Below are 23,280 nucleotides of genomic sequence, written 5' to 3' on the forward strand. Positions count from 1 at the left end.
AGCCAAGGAATATAACCTCTATTAAGCCCCTTATAATAAACCTGTATGACTTGTGTCTTTTTTGTTTGTGGTGGAGGGGGCAAAAAATACAGCGATTCATATTGGTTGTTAAGATAGCTGTGATGGCAGTCAGAGTAAGATTGGGAAGCTCTTTTTTTCCCTATGCTATCTCCATATGAATGTTTGTGCATGGTGTGGTTGTTCTTTATTCCACAGTTACATCTCTACATTTGTCTGTTCCAAATCTAGGGCCTGATTCTTTAAGGATCTTAACTTGAGAAACTTCTTATTTCAGTCTCCTGGACAAAACCATGTTACAATGCAAGGGGTGCAAATTAGTATTCTGTTTTGCACATAAGTTAAATACTGACTGTTTTTTTCATGTATCACACAAATACTTGATAGCTTATTTGTACACTGAAATTTAAAGTTGATATTTGTGTGATACATGAAAAAACAGTCAGTATTTAACTTATGTGTCTTCTAACAGATTGAGATTGCAAATATAAAATATCCTTGTCCCTTTACAGCAAAGGATACCAAGTCCAGCCTCCAACCACTGCCTTTATTACAATTGTCACTTTTGTGTACTTGAAGGTTTTTCTTTTTTTGCATTGGGCAACATGTGCATAGAAATTTTTTTTTCTCCATCAAAGTTTAACTGGATGGGGCAAAATGCATCCATTGCATTTAGAGTATATGAGAAGACCAAATCTCTGCCATATCAGAGCTGGTGCATTATTCCGGAGTTGTGCGCCCTTGAACATATCCTGCAGCGTAAATGACTTTCATTGACCATTTTACAATCCACCACAGAACACTTTCAGTCATGTAAAATATATTACTAGAAGATAGACACACCCCACACGCACCACACACACACACACACCACATGCACCACACACACCACACATACACACACCCCACATGCACCACACACACCACACATACACTCACCACACACACACTCACCACACACACACCACACACAAATACACACACCACACACACACCCCACACGCACCACACATACACACACCACACACACCACACACACACACCCCACACACACACACATACAAACCCCACACACACGCCCCCACACACACCCCACACACACCTCAGATACACCACACACCCCACACACACACCCAACATGCACACCATACACACACACACACACACACATTTCATTCATGTCAGCTATGTATTATAATGTAATTCACAAATTACATTATTATGAGTGTAAATGAACGTTTCTATATTTTAATGAACTGTTTTTAGTGATGCCAACATTTTTATTATAGGTGCTCAGAAATTACTTGGAATACTTATGTTTTATAAGGATAATATATCCCCTATTTGAAGTCACCTTGAAACATCCGGCAAACGTGTGGCCTTACTCATTATATAGAACACTGCAGTCATTTGTATTATCTTTCACATTTATACTTAAGAATTCATTATAGAATATATCATTTTTTTTACAAAGTCTACCATTCTAGATTTTTTAGAGGAAAAAAATCTCTTAGATGTTCAGTCAACTGTTTCTATTGGTACATTTTTTTTTATTCATAAAGATTATACTATATTTTTTTATATAGCTTTCTCAGGACCTAACACGTTTAAAACAACACTACGAGAGAAAGATGAAAGATTTGGTGACAAACAAAGTGGGAGGAGTAGAGATCCAACAGTTAAAACAAAAACATGAACTGAAGGTGATGTAGCATGTATCTTTTAGTAACTATTCAGAGCATGAACTCTCCGTCCTGAAAGCTTAATATTATATATTCCTTGATGCTGACGTGCGTTGTGCTCTTTGATTTAGATGCAGAGGCTGATGAAGGCTGCAAAAGAGGGCACAAAAGATGGACTTGAAAAAACAAAGGCTGCTGTGAAGAAAGGTCGCTCTTACATCAGAACAAAATCTTTTGTTTTGCACGGTACAGCCAGTTGATTCATTTATACCCCCTTTGTTGGAATAACTGAAAACGCCAGTATTGGATATAATGTAACATTTTAATAATCCTACACTTGTTGACGATGATTTGCTGTTTACTAACCTGGTGTAAATCATGAAATGCTAAACTGCAATAAACTTCTTGTGTAGTTTGTTAAAAGAAATTGGACACTTACATTAAATAATCCTCCAATGGATAGTAAGATGATGAAGAGTAACTTTAGTTTATTTTTATATGACTAAAAATATTTTAAATTACCAATTTATTTGCAAACATAAGAGCTGTAGATTTTGCAAAGAGCTGCAAGATTGTTGCAATAATGTAATAAAAGTAACCGTAGTCTTGGCTGCATGCCAAGTTCTGTAGCAGTAAAGTGAGGAAGGAGAATTGATATATGTCAGCTATAATCGCCAGCTCACAAGTACATACTGTATTACCATAAGTAGCACATGGAATGTTTTGATCACAATGCCAGCTGTAGGTTTCTAATACTACTAATCATAGAACAGTTTGAAAACCTAAAAGGAAATAAATTGTACCTAAGTAGGACTTAAATTGACTTTTTTATTTGTTTTTATAAATGTTCACTAGAACACATGTTGGTGGCATGTGATTTTTTTTTTATAGAGATGCCAATTAAAATATTCCAATTAGATCAATCAAACCGGTTGACAAGAAATTAGATCAGCGCTCAACACAAGAGGAATGCCGCTGCCTAGTTACTAAATTACACTCTCAAATAATGACTAATAAAGCCAGCAACTGCTGGGAAACCATGGTGGTTTGGATAAGAGGTATTTTTATAATACAATATTCCTTTAACAATTCTGCCCCACTGTGTTATAGAATAGAGTTTCCAATAAAATTCCAAGCTATGTTTCAGTTTTATTTAGGGTAAGATAAAAGACTAATGGCTAGATTTACTAAGCTGCGGGTTTGAAAAAGTGGGGATGTTGCCTAAAGTAACCAATCAGATTCTAGCTGTCATTTTGTAGAATGTAATAAATAAATGAAAGCTAGAATCTGATTGGTTGCTATAAACTATTAGTTTGCATGAATGTTTTAGCATTAATATAATCTTTCAACAATGAACAAAATTTGTACTTTTCACGTAAGGCTACATTTAAATACTAAACAGCTATTTGAAGTGTACCTACCAGCATTGATAGGCAGCTAGAGTCCCCTTCCCTCCACTCTTAGAGCTGAGCACTAATGCTACCTGTAGGTTGTTGGAGAAGAGATTTAATGCATCCTATCTTTTCTTGCTCTGCCATGCACTGTCTGCTGTCATCAGTATGTTACTGACTGTGCAGTATACTTTATGTAGCAATGGTCCCTCTTTATACATTAGCCCTTTGTTCATTATAAACAGAATGCAGTCGTCAGTTGAGATTTAAAAGCTTTTTATATCTCTGTTATGACTTTTTTTTTTTGCACAAAATGAATACAATTATAATGTAATTGTAATTAATAACATTTTATTGTTAAAAACTTTTGATATTACAGATCGTAAGTCCGCCTGTCTTGAGGATGAAGAATTGAATTTATTCATAGATGTAGACTGCATGCATATAGAGGCTATCATGTCTCCAATGCCAGAAGGATTGACCCAGCAACAGGTACTACTTTTTAATGGGGGGAGTATTCTTACATTTAAAAATTATTGAAACTATTTTAATTCTGGTGATCCTTTAAAGCAGTAACTGTGTAGCATAAATATCAATGTAAAATATTCATTTAACGTTGGTTGACAGATCAGTGACTTAAACCATACTATACACGCACATCATACAGTTTTAACTTTGCATTTCTGTGAGAAGTCTGCCATCTGGTGGCCATTTGTATTCACCACACCATATAGCAGCATTGCCAACTGTTTCTGAAAATATTATCAATTTTTTATGTATTTTTTTCTGTCTAATTAATTCATTGCCATAACTTTATAAACAATGAAAGTAGCAACAGTATCTAGACAAAAAAGGCTAGTATGACCGTATTACAAAAACTCTGTTGTGGTGTTTTTGTTTGCTGGGAACACGCCAACATTTTACATACATATATTTTTTTTATACTCACTGATGGATTGCAATGTTGCTTCATATTTGCAGACTACATTACTGACAATTGTCAGCCCTGCATATAACTTTTTTATTCTTTCCTCTCTTTGTTTTCTTTTTACCTCAAGCGCAATTTTTTCTTCGCTACATGTCTCTCTAAAGCTTTCATCATCCCTCTTGACTTCACGTCTTTTATCACTTACTCTCGTTTTCTCACTATATGCTTAACAAAGCCGGTTTAAGCATGCTGAGATGCTGTTATCATAGTCTTTGTTTGTGATATAGGCAACTCTGCACGTCCAAACTGGTTAGTGTTCTTAAGTATTGGCATAAAGAAGGATTTTTGTCTTGTATTTTAATTTTAGATAGACAGTAGCCTATAATGTGTGGGCTAAATAATAAAAGCAGAGATTGTCAAAGACTTGTTCATTGCAGATTGCTTCTGATTGGTTACGATGCTGATCCACTTACTAATCAGTAGATTAGTAACTGAAGTTCCAGACCCCATAGAAATCCCAACCTGATCTCAGATCTGTCTCTCACAAAGGTTTTTCTAGGATAACCACTTGATTAAGTTTTTCAGTTAAAAAAAACATTTAAATCAATTAGTAATGTTAATATTTTAAAGGTATACTCTGTGGAGGTTAACTTCTTTTCATTTATATAATCAGTGAAACATGTAATTTGATAATGGGTGCCAAAATATTTGCATATATGCAAATATAGCACCCCCCCCCCCCCTCCTCCCCCAGAAGTCTATCATGGTGGATTGAGAACAAGTACCCATATTACATGTTTTTTTAAAACCACCTGCTCCAGAGTACTGAGAGACAGTTCTTCTTAGCAATCATGTGGTGAAATAAGTGCATTAAGTGGCTGCAAATATGTAGCCATATCTTATAGATAGATTCATTCATAAGAGCTTTGTTCCTCTCCAAGGATTTGACTGAACATCCACAAAATCACAGGCGGTCTGACTGATATGAGGGGTACAGCCCTTCTGCTCTCCATGTTATGTATGTGTGTGTATTTTGTGGGGAGGGGGTGGGACAATGAGACTAACCATCTCACTCCACAGGACCACTGTCATTTGGGACACACGTATTCATAAGAATGTAGTTTAATTATATAGCTGCTCTCAGTGTTCTTAGTTTATTGGTTGTTGTGCATCATGGTTTTTTTTAAGCAAATATGTTCTGACCAGAGATTAAGTTACACTGGCAACACTGTCTAAGATAGAATTCATTACAGAATGTCTGTATTATATGTATTTATCTCTGGACTATTACTGAATATTCCTGAATCCAGTCTTAGCCTTTCCGTGCTCTCTTCATGTTTATTAATGTCAGAGATTCCTCTCCCTTTGTTGCTCTCATTCCATAACTCCCTCTCATCCGCCGGCTGGGTAATACATGGCTTTGTAATGCTGTCTCTGCGCCTCTAGCAGTGAATGAGATCAAGCTGAATGCAGAATGTAAGCTGGTGGGAGGTGATAATGTTACAGCTCGTTTCATTCTGCAAAAATGCCAGAAGTCAGGCTGGCTCGCCCTGCACTGATATGCAAATAGAGAGCAGCAGTATCATTGTAAAGTACTTATTTTGTGTGTTTTGTCTTTTGAGAAGTGAAAAGCGACTCTTTTCCTTTCTTTGAATTGGATGACAGACTGAATCATGATAGGTTCTAACTATACTGACACAGTGAACCTGTGACTATTATATACTCGTAGGCTGTATAAAGCTAAAGAAATGTAAATGTATTAATCATACTTGCCAACTCTCCCGGAAAGTCTGGGAGACTCCCAAAATTCGGGTCAGGCTCCCGCGATAGTTGGCATTTCTCCCGCATCTCGGAATTCCCCTGTTAAAATGACGCAATTCACCGAGAATCGTGTAATTTTGGCCCCACCCCCCACGACAAGTCATCATTTTACTCGTGGGGGCGGGACCAAAATGACGCAATTCGAGACGCCCGCCCCCTCCCGCCCATTAGTCACGCCCCTCTCCTGGACGGCGCCTACTGAAAGTAGGCAAGTATGGTATTAATGTCGCAAATACAAATATATTAATAGTAAGCAGCTAATAGTTATTAATCATAGACAGCATTTCTATTTGATTTGCATGACTCAAGACTGCAGTTTCTTCACATACAATTAAAAATGAATCCTGTCCTGCCAAGAGGACTCTCCTCACTCCTCCCTATTCTCCAAGTCATAGATAGAAGAACTAGATGACCATTATATATAGTGTCCATTACACTGTTCTTATGCATTTTACTGTTAATTTGTAGTGGTACAGGGGTACAGATATAGATTTTCTTTCACTGACACTTCTCCTTAATGATATATATATATATACTATATATAGAATACTAGTGTGTGTGTATATATATATATATATATATATATATATATACATACAGTGGCACACCCCCTCTGCTAAAAAGTGCCCTACATATCGGCACTGTAGTATACAGCAGCTGCGGCGCTGTCTAAGAAGCGTCCACGGTGGTGCTGTATTGTATACAGCACCGCCGCGGACGCTTCTTTGACAGCGCCGCGGCTGCTGTATACTACAGTGCAGCCGAAACGGAGCGCGGCAGGTCTCTAGGAATTTTTTTTTTCGAGGGCGGAGGAACCCCCCCCCCCGAAAAATCCTCTGTGCGCCCCTGATATATATATATATATATATATATATATATATATATATATATATATATATGTGTGTGTATATGTGTGTATATATATATATATATGTGTATATATCTATAAAATATAACATACTCTATGTATTTAGTCCTGTTTTATTATATTTGTGAGCCTATCAAACAGTATGTTGGGAAAACAAGAGTTTATTTCTATGGACTGTATCAGCGCTCTGATAACCGAAATAATGTCTTTGTAGGTTGTAAGAAGATACATTCTTGGCTCCATAGTGGAAAGTGAAAAAAACTATGTGGACTCATTGAAACGAATTCTTGAGGTACGATCAGGTTTTAGATTTAAACCTCTTTGAAAGCTGCCATGTGCCCAGACTGAAAGGATAGACCTAAAATAATGTAACTGCTGTACTGTCTAATACTTTATGAAACATCAGCGGCCGCCTTGTCAGATTGTAAAGCCCGCTATGGTGTGTACTCTGAGTAACAGGTAATAAATAATGGCTATATATAAAAAACAATGTTTTATTGTGATGCATTCAGGGCTGAAACAAGGAAATATCTTTCAAAACTCTGCTTTTTATTTCCACTCTTATGGAAAGGAAAGTAGGAGTTATGAATACAGCAAACATAGCGGCATTGTGTGCCAGGGAAGAAAACACATAGCAATATGATGACAAGTGAGAGAGTCCCTGCGGCACAGCAAATTGAAGGAAATATATCTTGTGCTTGTCTGTTTTACACTTTTGGTTGCTTCTTGTAACATTTTTATATTAATAAAATGGACTGATCTAACTCTGTGTTGATAAATAACACAATCTTGCAAATAAATAAAATTTGCGGATGGGACATAGATGTCATATAAACCAATTAAAAAACAAAGCACACACATGTATAACTACACTGACGAGGACATCCCCAGCCTAGCAGGGGAAAAGTGGTGATTCAGCAGCTTTATATATTTTAATTTATTAGATGGGGCTGAAAATAGACTGCAGAGACATGGAGCAAACCTGAGGCCAGCGAGCATCAGAGTGGGATGTAGCCAGTCCCATAGGGGTAGTGACTACACATTTTCTGATAGTATGCGTAATATTTTAATCTGTGGTTGTGTGCAAAGGATTGCATGTCCCAATCATTTTTATAGCTTAGGTCTAACAGTTTAGTGCGGCACAAATGCACATAGAAGTGTCCACCTGCAGCACATATAGCCAACATGATTTTCAGTAATTGTTATGAAAACTGTACTTATTCATAAGAATACCTATGGATCCATATGCTACATTTTTCTCTGTCTGTTACAAATTGGTCCTTATGTATAATTTAGTTATTGCTTCACTGTTAAAAAAAAAGAAAAGTTATAGGCATGTTGATTATAGAATTGTATGTTTTTATACAAAATGGGTGCTTGCTTAATTAGTGTATTAGTAATTGTACTCTCAAGAGCACAGAGCTTCTCAGCTAAGCATTTACCTAGACAGATTAATTGGCTAAAGGCTATCCATTGCCATTGATGTCCTGATATTTATAAAACAGGGCTGCCTAGCTGGTAGCCTATGGGTTACATCTGGCTCAACGTAGACTCACAATGTAAATAACTGGTTTCACAATGTCCTATTTTCAAAAAAGATATTTAGGATTTGTGGTTTTATTGTGTGAAATTGTATGGACATCAGAGCCTTACACCCAGCGCTGCCATCACTAACTGTGTGGCCCAGTACAAAGGAAAGAGGTCTTCCCTTCCTGGAACCCACCCGGGCCTCTTCAAACCCCGCTCTCCAAATCACTTACCTTGTCGTTCTTGATGGGATACGGTGGCTCCCAGCCACTGATAGACCCTTACAGTTGTAGCCCCGGCGTTGATTATACCTCTGAAAATATTTAGACCATGTATTACTGCACTGATGAACAATTTAAACCAGTATCTAGAAGTAAATGATACAGGGAAGAACAGGCATCAGTTGGAATAATAACAGAGGGTTTTCTCTCGCTGATTCCATCTGTAAACACTGAAGGAGATTTATGTTCTGTTAACAGATGTTTAATGAATGTTTTCTTTGACAAGGCTGTTTCAGTACAAAGTTCATCTTTATTTAGTGTATACCTACAGTATCGCAATTGACAATGCTGTTATTTCCTGTAATCATTTTTATTATTGGCAAAGCTTTGGGAGAGCATGTTCTTTAATAAACAGGGGTACACATTGGAATAACACAGCTCAGAGAAAAATACATGTCAAATCTTTTTATTATTTGGACAATTAGTAAAAAAAAATTGTGATTTCCATATTTTCATTTTCATAATATAAAACAAGCGGAGATTTTACTGAGTTTTATCCTATTGCAGCATTACGAGAAGCCGCTGTGTGACATGGAGCCAAAGCTATTAAGCGAAAGAAAGCTGAAAATAGTCTTTTATCGAATAAAGGAAATTCTCCAGTGCCACTCACTGTTCCAGATTGCTCTGGCCAGCCGGGTTTCCGAGTGGGACTCTGCAGAAATGATCGGAGATGTATTTGTAGCATCAGTAAGTGGAACAGAAAAAATCAAGAGATATTTCTTATTGCTTTATTTTTTAATAACGTGCATCTGTTTCTATGACCTCAGGCTGTGTTTCTAATCTAGGTTCACATTGTTTGTATATTTAAGGCAGATCACATACAAATATTTTCTATCCTATTATACAGACAGGTAGTGGACAGAAAATTGGAAATACCTTGGTAAATGGGGGACACCAAACACATTGAAAGAGCTTCAACATAGGTGTTGCTTGTGCGTTAATTAAGCCAGGATCATGTATAAAGATTCTAGACTGCACTGTATGCCTCTGGGACTTTGAAAGAGGGCAGTGGCAGAACTACCATTGGTGCAACAGGTGTGGTACATTGGGGCCCATGGAGATAATGGGGTCTGCTGCATGGCAGATGCAGAGGATCGAAACTAGCGAGCAGTGGACCGCGGTTCTCTCCTCCCTGCTTCCCTGTACTAGGGCCCACAGATCGCTAGTTCTGTCTCTGAAAGAGGGACCAATGTTGGGGCACATTTGACAGGAGCTTCAGTGGCCAAGGCATCTCAGCTTGCTAATGTTTCATGAGCAACAGTGTAAGGTGAAGTCACCTAGGAAAAAAGGAATCCTCATCAAAGGGCCACAGTGGGCGGAATAACCAATACCAGGATTGTGATATTCCTGCATTATTTTGATAGAAAAATAGGCCAGCAACTGATGACTGGTTGACTGTACATTGTAACCTGTGATAGATGAAAACTGGTTTAATAAAACCCGGTGTGATGAGAGGTCCACAGAGAAGAGTATCCTTGGTGGGTTGCTGTTTATAAACTGCAGATCACACCTGGTAATGCACGTTTATAAGTTCAGTAGCGCAAACAGCACAGGTAACGGACTATCAAAAATTACCATATTCTTAACATCTAAAGCATTGTGTTCTTGCTTCCAGCAGTGAATGGTTCTGGTGGTTCAGTAATATTGTAGAATACATTTTCCCGGTGTGATATGGGTGCAGTAATTCCCTTAGAAGGTAATGCCAATGATAATTGCTACTTAATGGTACAGAGTGGTCATCTTCACCCCTTGTTGTTTTTCTTTTCTGTTGGGAGGGATGACTTCCAGGCACACAGCGTCGGTCTGGTGAGCATGACACTGATGTTATCCATGTGTTTTGCCTTCTCAGTCTCCAGAGCAGAACCCCAGTCAGGCATTTATGGGACATTGTATGACAGAGTTTTCACCACTAATAACGAGGAGTCAGCTGAGTGACTTCCTTGTGGATGAATGGTGCTGCATCCCTCCTGTACAATTCCAGACTGTGGAACAATGCCACAGTGCACACAGGCTGTACTGACTGCATATGGTGTCACAGTGCTTTATTAAATGACTTCATATTTGTGTTTCCATTTTTGTCCACTACCTGTATTTTATATTTTTTTTATATTTTTACTCTTAATTGGGGTTTTGTCACATTTCTTTAACCATTCAGTAAGGCAAGAGCCATTACTAATGCTCCAGAGAACTTATCTATATAATTGTATATTGCACAGTATAATCTGCTATAGTGCTCACTAGGATACAATTAAAAAAATGTCACCCATTGACTCTCAAAATGTCCACAAGGTCAGGATAATGGTGCAATATTTGTTAGTCAATATTTAGCTTTGCAATAACTCTTAAATAAGGAATTTCTTGGACATTGGAATTAATTTAGACAATAAATAGTGTATTACCAAGAGCGCTCCTATATGGTGGCTGCCTAAGATGAAAATCAGGGTTGTCACCCAAAAACATAGTAAAATAGCATCAGCAGTAGATAAACATCTCTGGACGCTACCTTATGTATCACAGTAGCAATGTACATAGGACTAACATGTCATAAGTCCATATATTAAAGTACAGGTCCAAAAAAGTGAATGGTTCATTCTCAGTCCAATCCACAGAATAGATGAATATACTTCTTGTGGTGCCAATATTTTTAATGGTCACTCGCATTCATAGTAGTGTACATGAAAGAAAGAGAGAAGGATAGTGCAATAGTGTATTACCTTCAATATTGAATTTATTCACTAAAAACACTCTAAGAGATATAAAACACAAATCTCTGAATACATCGGAACATATATTAATAAACTGATATAACACTGATATATAGGTTATCCTGTACCTCCAACCTGTCAGTGACCGCCAGGTCTTCTGCAGTTCAGAATATATCCAGTGGACTATCTGGAAAAATAACTTTATTATATGCCTTTTCCATCTGCCATATCTGGTAGACAGCGATTACCTGGCATTTTTTGGAGTGTTATATCAGTTTGTTAATATATGTTCTGATGTATTCAGAGATTTATGTTTTATATCATATAGAGTGTTTTTAAGGAATAAATTCAATATTGAAGGTAATACACTATTGCACTATCCTTCTCTCTTTCTTTCATGTACACTACTCCATGAATGCGGGTGACTATTCAAAATATTGGCACCACAAGAAGTATAATCATCTATTCTGGGCTGCACCATGGCTTAGTGGTTAGCACTTCTGCCTCACAGCACTGGGGTCATGAGTTCAATTCCCAACCATGGCTTTATCTGTGTGGAGTTTGTATGTTCACCCTGTGCGTGGATTTCCTCTGGGTGCTCCGGTTTCCTCCCACACTTCAAAAACATACTAATAGGTTAATTGGCTGCTATCAAAATTGATCCTAGTCTCTCTCTCTCTGTCTCTGTCTGTGTATGTTAGAGAATTTAAACTGTAAGCTCCAATGGGGCAGGGACTGATGTGAATGAGTTCTCTGTACAGCGCTGCGTAATTAGTGGCGCTATATAAATAACTAATGATGAGGATGTGTCTGTGTATGTATCTTAGTGAATTTAGACTGTAAGCTCCAATGGGGCAGGGACTGATGTGAGTGAGTTCTCTGTATAGCGCTGTGGAATTAGTAGCGCTATATAAATACTTGATGATCATTTTAAAATAAACTTATTCAATTACAGTTGGTACAAGCTTTGGATAAACTAGTGTAACCCATATAGCTTGTTATACTACCATCTGAGTACATTCAGAAATGATAAGAATGGGCACATAGTAACCAAATGACAATCTCAATGACATTGTGCTAACTCTCCTAGAATTGTATTTGAGCGCAAACTCAAATTATATTCTTGCATGTATGCTTTAAAATATAGAAGCACCAGAAAATAAGCTTCTCCTGCTGTGTACATCACAAGCGGATGCACTCTGCTTCAGGCAGTTAGCAGCTCCAAGATTCTCTAGTTAGAGCTTTGCCAATTTCATCAGCAGTAAATACATTTTCATTGCTGCAAGGAGCAAAGCACTAGTTCCAAATCTTAAATGTAAACCATTAGATTACACAATATATGGATTGCTGTATCAACAGTCTTAACTGAGTATTTATGCTGTTGTCTTTTTTTATGTGTATAATATTCTACAGAAGATGCAGGCATCCTCGGGACTTGCCCTTCACCAACATGTAGAGCCACACATTGGATAAGCCTGTATTAAATACAGACCAATGCATTTTGTTATGTGTTAGTAATAAATCAAAATAAATGGAAGTACAATTATGTGATGGATAGAAGTGGAGACGCTGGCTGGCTCGGTGAGGTAATTGAGGGGAGGTGAAGGTTGTCCCTGCCTGGAGACCTTGGGGCCCCTTTAAAATGGTGCTATGGGGCCCCTAAAGATCTAGTTACACCCCTGTTGTATGTGTTTAATTTTTATCAAAATAAGCTAATGTACTTGCAGCATATTTGCCAATTGATATGTTTCTATCTGTTCCTATTCATAGTAAAATAAGCCAACACATAGATCATATTGTGCTCCATCATTAATTTAATGTGCGTGATAATGTCATAACTATTTTTTCTTTGCAGTTTTCAAAATCTATGGTACTTGATGCGTATAGTGAATATGTAAACAATTTCAGTACTGCTGTTGGGGTTCTCAGGAAGGCGTGTGCCACTAAACCAGCCTTTCTGGAATTTTTAAAGGTAAGTGTAATTTTAAAATAGATAGTAGCCCTTGGCCAAATACTTTTATTAGTTCTTTGGAATAATAGAAAGTATGTTGATACATGTACACATTAGTAAATAGATTTATATGTGTACAGCACTGGGGTCATGAGTTCAATTCCCAACCATGACCTTATCTGTGTGGAGTTTGTATGTTCTACCCATGTTTGTGTGGGTTTCCTCCGGGTACTCCGGTTTCCTCCCACACAAAAACACACTGGTAGGTTAATTGGCTGGTATCAAACTGACCCTAGTCTCTCCCTGTGTGTGTATGTGTGAGTGTGTATGTCAGGTAATTTAGACTCCAATGGGACAGGGACTGATGTGAATGAGTTCTCTGTACAGAGCTGTGGAATTAGTGGCACTATATAAATAGCTGGATGATGATGATATGTACAGATGGTGCAAACTGCATGATCCAGTGCCTCCTGGACTGCAGAGGAGGTGCTGAATCATACCATACTAATCCAACCCGCTCTGTACAGTAGGTGCAGGCCAACCTCTGCCACTCCAGCAAGCCCCATCATGCTTTGCCAATAGATAGCCAACCCAATTGCTGGCAAGGCTTGCTGGGACTTGTAGTTTCACTATGTAAGTGCAGTGCATTTGGTAAATGGTACAATTGATGCACTGAATGATGGGTGCTCAGTCTCATTACCTATTTAAAAGAAATGTGCTCCATCTGTATACCTTAAGCTGTGTTTATTATGCCTCTTCAGTTTCTATCTCCTCTTTGTCCATTGATTGTTCCATCTGCCTTACCGTTTCTCTGTGCTTCCTGCATTCATCATCTGTCAGCTTTTGAATTGATAACCCACTGACATTTGCTTCTTTTTGTGCTCTCTGTCTGATGCCTACAGTCTTATTGTCTAATGTCTCTTCCTTGTATTACATTTTATTTTTTGCTTGGCCCATTTTTGTCAAATGCCTATTACCTTTTTGCCTCTTTTCTGCTATCCTTGGTAAGATCCATTGTTACCTTCCTTGTGTTCCTCTTGTCAGCCCCTTCTACATCCTGTGTTCTCCTGGTGCTTCCCCTACCTGCCGCTTTCTTGTGCTTCTTTTGTTTGCCTTCTTAGTGCCACTTTGGATGGGTAATTTAATTTAAAAAAACCCGATAAACAACCTTTCTTCTTAGCCAGTGGTGTATATATATATAACCTAACCTTTAATGATCCACTCCCATCACACATAACCTGTCCTCCAAGTCACTACTGTACTACTCCGCTGCTCTCAGTGAGAGATGCATTGGTCAGTGTATGAAGTAATCACTGTGCACCTCTTTTCGCTGTACTGGTCACAACTGTACATGGAGGTGATGTTTATTACGTTGGAGGGGGTCACAAATACTCTAGAGACACTCTGCCACTTTTCCGTTGACAAAAATATGTAATGTTTGTTTAATGTATTTTGCTCTACTCCTTAATGTTTGAGTGTGTAGTTTAGTAGCTGCTTGTGCAAAGTGTTCATATTTATCCCATGAAATATTCAAATGATATTAGGTTATGTGGGTGAGTTCGCCTACACCCGCCTCTCCCCACATCGTTAACAGCTGTAAAAATTGAAGTGGTTACTAAAAGACAACCATAGATAGCACATGTCCTTATTTGTTTGTTTCTTCTCATTACTACAGATTACCATGACGATTAAGTGTCACTATGTTTGTGTATTATAGGTTAAACAGGTGATGTACAGCCTGTGTGTTCAATCTGTAACGCATGTGTTGAGAGTTGGTGAAGTGGCTGTGGCATGTCTATGTATAGAAGTAATGGAGTGTCCTAACTTAAAAAAATATGTAGCCTCCAAATCTATTTTTAATGTTTACTTCCATTTGCTGTGATATACAGTTTTTTCTCGTGCCTTATTTGATTTTTCCCTAACTATTCACTCTTTTTTATTTTAGCTTGACCCACTTTTATATTTACATCTGCCAAACATTACACTAAAACTGGTGACACAAAAGCAACTGAATGCTACATTTCTCCAGCCAGAAGCTCAGATTGCTCCATTTACACGTCATAAATTTACAGGGAGATTCAATTAGAAAAAAATATGTGTATATATCCGCTCATTTTTGCTCACGCTCCATAGAGCTGCAAGCAAAAATGAGCGGGTATTTGAGCGGTAAAAATGCACAGCTGCAATGTTCACAGGAACATCGCGGCTTATTGAATCTGATTATTACAGTGAGAAATACTCTTCCCATATCATATGAAAGCACTTCTGCTCTGAAGACACCGTACGCCTTGTGTCATGGCAGATGAATAGCATTGCTTATTAACTATACTACAAGAAACGATTCACAGCTTCACCGTTATAGCTGGAAAAACAGAAATTTCACTCTTTCCTGTGTGACACCAGCTGTAGATTAGCCTGTGACCAACCAAGAGTAGAAGTTACACATATATCGGTGTCCAAAATATACCATAAATGCAGGTGATGACAATATTGTGGATATGCTGAAAGAAAATAACAAATGAAAAATGTAAAAGCATTTATTTAAGAAATATATAACTAAGCACATAGACATAAACAATGACATAAGGTGCACTATGGCCAGAAAACACAATCTACTTGTGTATGCTACTGTGTTTACATTCAGGAATTTATAAATTGAAATCCATCCTAATTTTAAGTGTGCTTTGCTTTCCATTTCTTTTTAAGTGTTATTTCTTTTCTGCATTAAAATTAGAAATCGTCCAAAGTCCTAAATAGTGCATTGCACCCCATGTCTAGTATTACCATGCTATAGCTTGGAACTAGTCGCCTCTCAGATATGGGAATTTTGCTTTCACTGGCAAAAGCTTCCCTGGGAAAGCCTATATAGCAAAGTGCAAGATCATCACCTCCTGTGTTAAGGGGCGCTGAGGCGCGAAGAAACCTGTCCTATAGCCACTTGTTAGTAAAAAGACCAGTATATCTGTTATTAAGGAACAAATAGTCTCAGTTTATTAATAAACAGATAGAGGATTACATTTCTATAAACACATTACATATAATCATAAATGTAAATCTCTTAGGGGTATATTTACTAAACTGCGGGTTTGAAAAAGTGGAGATGTTGTCTATAGCAACCGTTTAGATTCTAATTATCTTTTATTTAGTACCTTTTACAAAATGACAGCTAGAATCTGATTGGTTGCTATAGGCAACATCTCCACCTTTTTTAAACCGGAAGTTTATAAACTGTTGACACTAAGGGCTAGATTTACTAAAGAGATAAAAAATAGTTAAATTCAGGAGATTATGTAATAAGATCAATGAGAGACAAACATCTGGTTGCTATGGGTAACTGTACATTTGCACTTTGTTAGTAAATAACCCCTATTTTTTAAAATTAAGTAGTACTTGATTCCAGTGCAATGTTTCTTTAAAGTGGACAACTCTGATTCATCAAGTGTGAAATAACCTGGTTTTTATTAATCATTAAAATATTTGCTTGATTAAACCCAATTCATGTTAAACTTGCAACAATCTGTTGCATTACACACTTGCACTAGAGAGTACAGCACCAGGTGGAATTGATATTTGGGCAATATTCATGAGAATTAGCATACAGGGGATTGCTAGTTGATCACTCTATTAAAACTTACCCTGTACCAAACCATTTTCACATTGACATTGACTATTCGCACATCACCTGTCCCTAAACAAAAATGAACTTGCACTCTAATTCTGCTACATTGATAATGATATTGACACACATCCAATTCTCACAAACTGACCCACCACTAAAGCTAACATCTTCATGTAAGCTTTAAAAATAAAAGGATATCTCCACCCAGTTGTTGTAGCATGTAGTGTTTTCAACTGCTAATGCATGCCTGCTTGTGTGTATGGGCCAGGGTGGAGCCCTGGTATTTTAAGTATACTTGCCTACTCTTCCGGAATGTTCATTAGACTCCCCAATTTTGGGTAGTCTCCCGGAAGACGAGGCCTCCCTCTACTATTGAAGTGAGCAGCGGCGGGGCTCGATGACACAATTCTCTCAGAGAGGAGGTTTGAAATGTTAGCAAGAATGTTTTTAAGGCTGCAAAAGCAAATCACCAAATTAAGAGGAAGTGAAATAAAAATTGAGAGATATCTCCTGCATTAGGCAAACTAACGCAGAATACCACAGTCCTCAAAACTCTCAATGGGGACTGCGAAGGGAAGCTATTTATCAAGCTCAAAATAGCGTAACTTTTCAGAGCTTTATCTTTGATGGCTAACACCATCTGTCCTAAAATAGTGCTGGAGAGGGATTTTCTGATCCCTTCCCAGTAGGCCGGACGCTCCTCAGCTGGAGATGCACTATCCCTGCACTGTCCCTGCATGACTATTATGGTAAATAACTCCGAAGATGCATCCCTTATCCCTGTGAAATATTGCAATAAGGAATGCTAAATAACAGGGGAAAATGCATTGAATGTTAAATAGACCCCTTACTCTTCCTAATTTGGCCCACTAAAAAAGGATTTTAAAAGTCAGAATAAAAGGATCACTTTAATAAGGCACAATGTAGAACTAGTAATGTATATTTTAGGCAAATCTATCAATTTCTATGTAGCATAACATCCAATATTCAAAGTATGCATACAACTGAAACATGCATATGTTTGTTCAAGAGAAAATATGTGACCGATCCTATATAAAAGGGTTAGGCAGCCTGTTATTTTCAAACAGTTGGCAGCAGGCTTGTAGAGTGTAATGAGATCGGTAGTTCCACAAGCAGTGGTGAGCCACAGATTGTCTACCCTTGCTGTAATCATTCTTACATTTGAACAGATTGTCCTTTCATGCTTCAACATTAAACATGAGCTAAAAGTAGAGCAGATCTCTAGTTTATTAGTTCACATGATGAAATGCTCATTCTTACTCACATTTGTCTTTACAGCGAGGTTGCATCTGTTTTGTTTCAGCTCACAGATATTCTGCTTATATTGTAACTATTAATTGCTTTGAACACCACTTTATTATTATTTCTTTCAGCATGTTTTAGTGTGTTTGTTTTTTTTTTTACTCTACCATTGTTACTACCACTAGCACCATTTTGGTATGGTAAACCAGGCAAAAAGTAAATGATATTTTTATCAAACTTCTGTACAAAAATCAAGAGTCATTTAGATTGTGATGTGTAGCCACATGTAGTTTATTGTTCTTTGAGTCAGAACTCAGAACAGTCTTTTGATTTATCTGGAAATACTGTACTATACCTCTGTACTAGCACATATGAACTATATTCTGTTTTGTCCTTTTGTTACAGCAGAGCCATGATTCCAGTCCTGATCGCATTACTCTGTATGGCTTGATGATGAAGCCAATCCAACGCTTCCCACAGTTTATCCTCTTGCTACAGGTGAATAATTTTAAGAATACACTTTCTTAAACTACATAAATTCTGGCTTTCAGTTACTAAATTTTGTTGGAGGAAATGTGTTGAGGCTGGGTCCCTAATACACACTTTTTTGGAGTTGCCCAAAAATGTAAAATCTTTGGGCACCAGTCTTTGACTTAATAACACTGTTTACCAAAACACACCTTTCACTCCTCCCTGAAATTGCCCTACTTCACTGCTATCCTCACCAGCTCCAGTCATATAATAGATATTTAATTGGACATACTCTCATTGCAACCAGGGCTGGATTAAGGGAACGGAGGCCCCCGGGCAATGGGTACTGTGAGAGCCCCCCCCCCAATATATATAATAGAGCATAATATAAAGCTGTGAGCCCCCCCCCGCCCCCCCAAAGAGCGATTACCTCCTATTCCTGATCCGTCCTTTCGTCACTGTCTGCAGGCAGCATGTGTTCTTCCGTCACTCCCTGTAGTGCTTCCGCTGCGCGGAGTAAGCTCCTTGCTGTGGAGATGTCGTGAGAGTGAGACTATGAGTCATAGTCTCACTCTCACGAGATCTCCTCAGTAAGGAAATTACTGCGCACCACGGAAGCACTACAATGAGAGCAGGCAGCTAACAGCATAACATTTGCTGTTAGCTGCCTGTCAATCTCCTTGACCAGCTGACAGTCGTAGCCGGGGGCAGGGACGCCCCCAACCCAATGAATGCCAGCGGGCTTCCCCAGATGCCTGAGGCCCCTGGGCTCTAGCCCAGTTAGAGCTCTGGTTAATTCGACCCTGATTGCAACTAGAGCTGTAATAGTTCAACATTGGAAACTCCCCTCTCCTCTACCTCTTTTTAAAATGATATCTAGAATCCACAGGAGTTATATTATGGAAACTATTGAATTCAAATACTCAACATCAACATCTTCCTCTCTCATCACATCGAACCAGTGGTATGTTTATTACTCCAACTATTTGGCCAGGTTCTCTCACATAATTTTAACCAATACCACTGTATTGTATTTCATTAACCTAATTTGTACAAATCTGGTTTCCTTGTTATTGCTAATGGTGATGTCACTGTAACATCCTTCCCCTATTGTGATCCCCTTCCCTCTTTTCCAGATGTAGCACCCTCCCTGTTCATTATTGTTGCCCCCCGTTTAATAATTTGTTGTTATTTAAAATGTTTTCACAAACATTTTCAATACAAATTACTGAGTTAATAAAAGGAATATGCCTTCTATACTTTGTGAAATAGTGTTATTATTGAATGAATGGATTAATCTAACAAAAATCCTAAATGTATTCTAGTTGAGCGCATAAGAAAAAACAGTCGTCAGCAATGAGAGGCAGCTTTATTTTAGCTTTAATGGCAAATGTATAAATGTATAAATAATGGTTATATTCATTACATAATAATAATATTTTAAACCTAGCAAATAAGCAACTTATTAAGGCTACGAATAATATAGATGCGTCAATATAATTAGTATATGTTTAATAATCACAAGAAAACTTGGAAGACATCATTCTATAATGGTCTGTTTGTGATATTTCTACTTGGACACAGCAGGTACAAAATATAATAGAAACACTGAATGCAAAATGAAAGCTAATATTAATTGGCAACATTTCAGAAGAATCAATTATTTAATATGCAAGTTTCTAAAGCAACATGAAAGATTTAACAGATTTTGAAAGCGGTTGAACAGTTGGTGCCAACATTGCAGTTGTGTCATTCACATAAAATTGGCTATGCTACAACCAAAGAAAACCCGCATCACAGATGTAAGAGGCAACACATCAAAGACACATATAGATATAAAAGTGCACTTCATAATGTAGCTGCTAAAAACCATGGAAAAGTGCTCTAACAACGTCCACAGATTCAGTCCTACATGTATGTAACAACTATATGTTGTGAACGTCACAACGCTGATATCTTAGTAGGGCAGCCATTCAGAAACCGTTTGAAACCAAACCCAAGGAATGGCACAAAGTAGTATCGTCTGTGGAGTAGTATTTTATTCCCCCCCACCCCCCCTACATATGGAGTGGTATATATTTGAAGAAAGCCAAAGGATACCCCACACTGCATATTCCCAACACGGTAGTGGATCGGTTTATAGCCATTTTGTGTATTACTCTGCATTGTGAAATTATGACCAATGTTGATTTTAGGAGACCAGTTTCATCCTATGGTACGGATATTGTTTACTCAGAGAAAATAACCCTCCCAGTACATGCCATTAAGCACATTCGAGCCCATTACCTTAGTGTTACTGACATTTTATAGAAAGTCCTACAACTCAGTGCAGTTGTTAGTCTTTAGTAGGGATGTGCACCGGCGACTTTTGAGGTCTCGTGTTTTGTGTTTTGGATCCGGATTTTCGTTATTTTTGAGGTTCGGATTTGTCTCGCAAAACACTTGACGAAAGGTCTCGGTTCGGATTTAAGGTATTGGATTCGGATTTTTTTTGAAAAAAACATAAAAAGTTTAAAAATCAAGTTTTTGGGCTTATTTTCACTCCTAGGCTATTATTAACCTCAATAACATTCAATAACAAGCATTTCCACTAATTTACAGTGTATTCTGAACACCTCACAATATAGTTATTAGTCCAAAACGTTGCAACAAGGTATCTTTCTGGACTGCGTAGAGGAGTGGGTCACCACAATATATATTAAAAACCCTGAACTTTTATGATTCGCACCAATAAATGTACCTGGACTGCGTAGAGGAGTGGGTCACCACAATATATATTAAAAACCCTGAACTTTTATGATTCGCACCAATAAATGTACCTGGACTGCGTAGAGGAGTGGGTCACCACAATATCTTAAAAACCCCGAACTTTTATGAATCGCACCAATAAATGTACCTGGACTGCGTAGAGGAGTGGGTCACCACAATATATTAAAAACCCTGAACTTTTATGATTCGCACCAATAATTGTACCTGGACTGCGTAGAGGAGTGGGTCACCACAATATAAATTAAAAACCCTGAACTTTTATGAATCGCACCAATAATTGTACCTGGACTGCGTAGAGGAGTGGGTCACCACAATATATTAAAAACCCTGAACTTTTATGATTCGCACCAATAATTGTACCTGGACTGCGTAGAGGAGTGGGTCACCACAATATAAATTAAAAACCCTGAACTTTTATGAATCGCACCAATAATTGTACCTGGACTGCGTAGAGGAGTGGGTCACCACAATATATTAAAAACCCTGAACTTTTATGATTCGCACCAATAATTGTACCTGGACTGCGTAGAGAAGTGGGTCACCACAATATCTTAAAAACCCTGAACTTTTATGATTCTCACCAATAATTGTACCTGGACTGCGTAGAGGAGTGGGTCACCACAATATCTTAAAAACCCTGAACTTTTATGATTCGCACCAATAATTGTACCTGGACTGCGTAGAGGAGTGGGTCACCACAATATCTTAAAAACCCTGAACTTTTATGATTCGCACCAATAATTGTACCTGGACTGCGTAGAGGAGTGGGTCACCACAATATATTAAAAACCCTGAACTTTTATGATTCGCACCAATAATTGTACCTGGACTGCGTAGAGGAGTGGGCACTGGGCACCACAATAAAATATATAAAAAACCTTCAACAGATCTGCATTACACTACACATACGGCTGCTCCTCCATCCTCTCCATCATATACATGTTGGAGTTTTAGCGTGTGACAACCTCTTGTTTTTGATAATGTCAGTGCATTTTGAATATTTTTCAATTTGCCCCACACCACTGAATGTACTTTATCTATGATACGCAATACGCATCTATCTATCTTGACTGCGTAGTGTGGTGGCCCCGGTACACAATTTGGTACCGAGGCCACAATATAATTAAAAAACCCTCCACGTGTCTGAATTCCACCAAACAAGTATCTGGACTGCATAGTGGGGTGGCCCCGGTACCCAATTTGATACCGGGGCCACAATACCTCCTCCAAACATGGTACAGACAATTCGTCATTGAGATCCCAGACAGACAGGGTCAAAGTGTTATTGTTTGACTTTGTAAACCCAAAAAACTGTCCCTGTTGCACATAGTCGTGCAATGAAGACTGACTTTTTCATTTAAAGGCACGATCTTTCAAGTGTAGTGTTTGTAAGTCTAAGTCATATTATACTTTTGGTAAAATTGGTTTATTTTGTTCCTCTTTATGGTAATTAATTAGTAATAGAATTAAAGTATAAAATAGAATTAAAGTATGAAATAGAATTAAAGTATGAAATAGAATTAAAGTATGAAATAGAATTAAAGTATGAAATAGAGTGGTATAGAGTTGTAGTGTGGTATAGATAGAGTGGTCCACACAATATAATAATAATAAAACCCTCCACGTGTCAGAATTCCACCAAACAAGTATCTGGACTGCATAGTGGGGTGGCCCCGGTACCCAATTTGATACCGGGGCCACAATACCTCCTCCAAACATGGTACAGACAATTCGTCATTGAGATCCCAGACAGACAGGGTCAAAGTGTTATTGTTTGACTTTGTAAACCCAAAAAACTGTCCCTGTTGCACATAGTCGTGCAATGAAGACTGACTTTTTCATTTAAAGGCACGATCTTTCAAGTGTAGTGTTTGTAAGTCTAAGTCATATTATACTTTTGGTAAAATTGGTTTATTTTGTTCCTCTTTATGGTAATTAATTAGTAATAGAATTAAAGTATGAAATAGAATTAAAGTATGAAATAGA

General features: G+C 37.9%; 1 protein-coding gene across 4 annotated transcripts in view; it reads left to right on the forward strand.

Annotated features, from left to right (window-relative positions):
- ARHGEF10 (Rho guanine nucleotide exchange factor 10) overlaps window positions 1-23,280 on the forward strand; it is a 123,692-nt gene that overhangs the window by 38,067 nt on the left and 62,345 nt on the right. For 3 of the 4 annotated variants that reach the window (XM_075202477.1, XM_075202473.1, XM_075202474.1), the window contains exons 9-15: window positions 1,605-1,721; window positions 1,832-1,946; window positions 3,471-3,583; window positions 6,923-7,000; window positions 9,024-9,203; window positions 13,077-13,193; window positions 18,460-18,552. In XM_075202477.1, coding sequence (XP_075058578.1) covers window positions 1,605-1,721; window positions 1,832-1,946; window positions 3,471-3,583; window positions 6,923-7,000; window positions 9,024-9,203; window positions 13,077-13,193; window positions 18,460-18,552 — 813 coding nt within the window. The remainder of the gene's footprint in view (window positions 1-1,604; window positions 1,722-1,831; window positions 1,947-3,470; window positions 3,584-6,922; window positions 7,001-9,023; window positions 9,204-13,076; window positions 13,194-18,459; window positions 18,553-23,280) is intronic. The other variant, XM_075202475.1, reaches the window with a different exon arrangement.

The sequence above is a fragment of the Mixophyes fleayi genome, chromosome 3, assembly GCF_038048845.1.
Source record: "Mixophyes fleayi isolate aMixFle1 chromosome 3, aMixFle1.hap1, whole genome shotgun sequence".
Classification (NCBI taxonomy): domain Eukaryota; kingdom Metazoa; phylum Chordata; class Amphibia; order Anura; family Limnodynastidae; genus Mixophyes; species Mixophyes fleayi.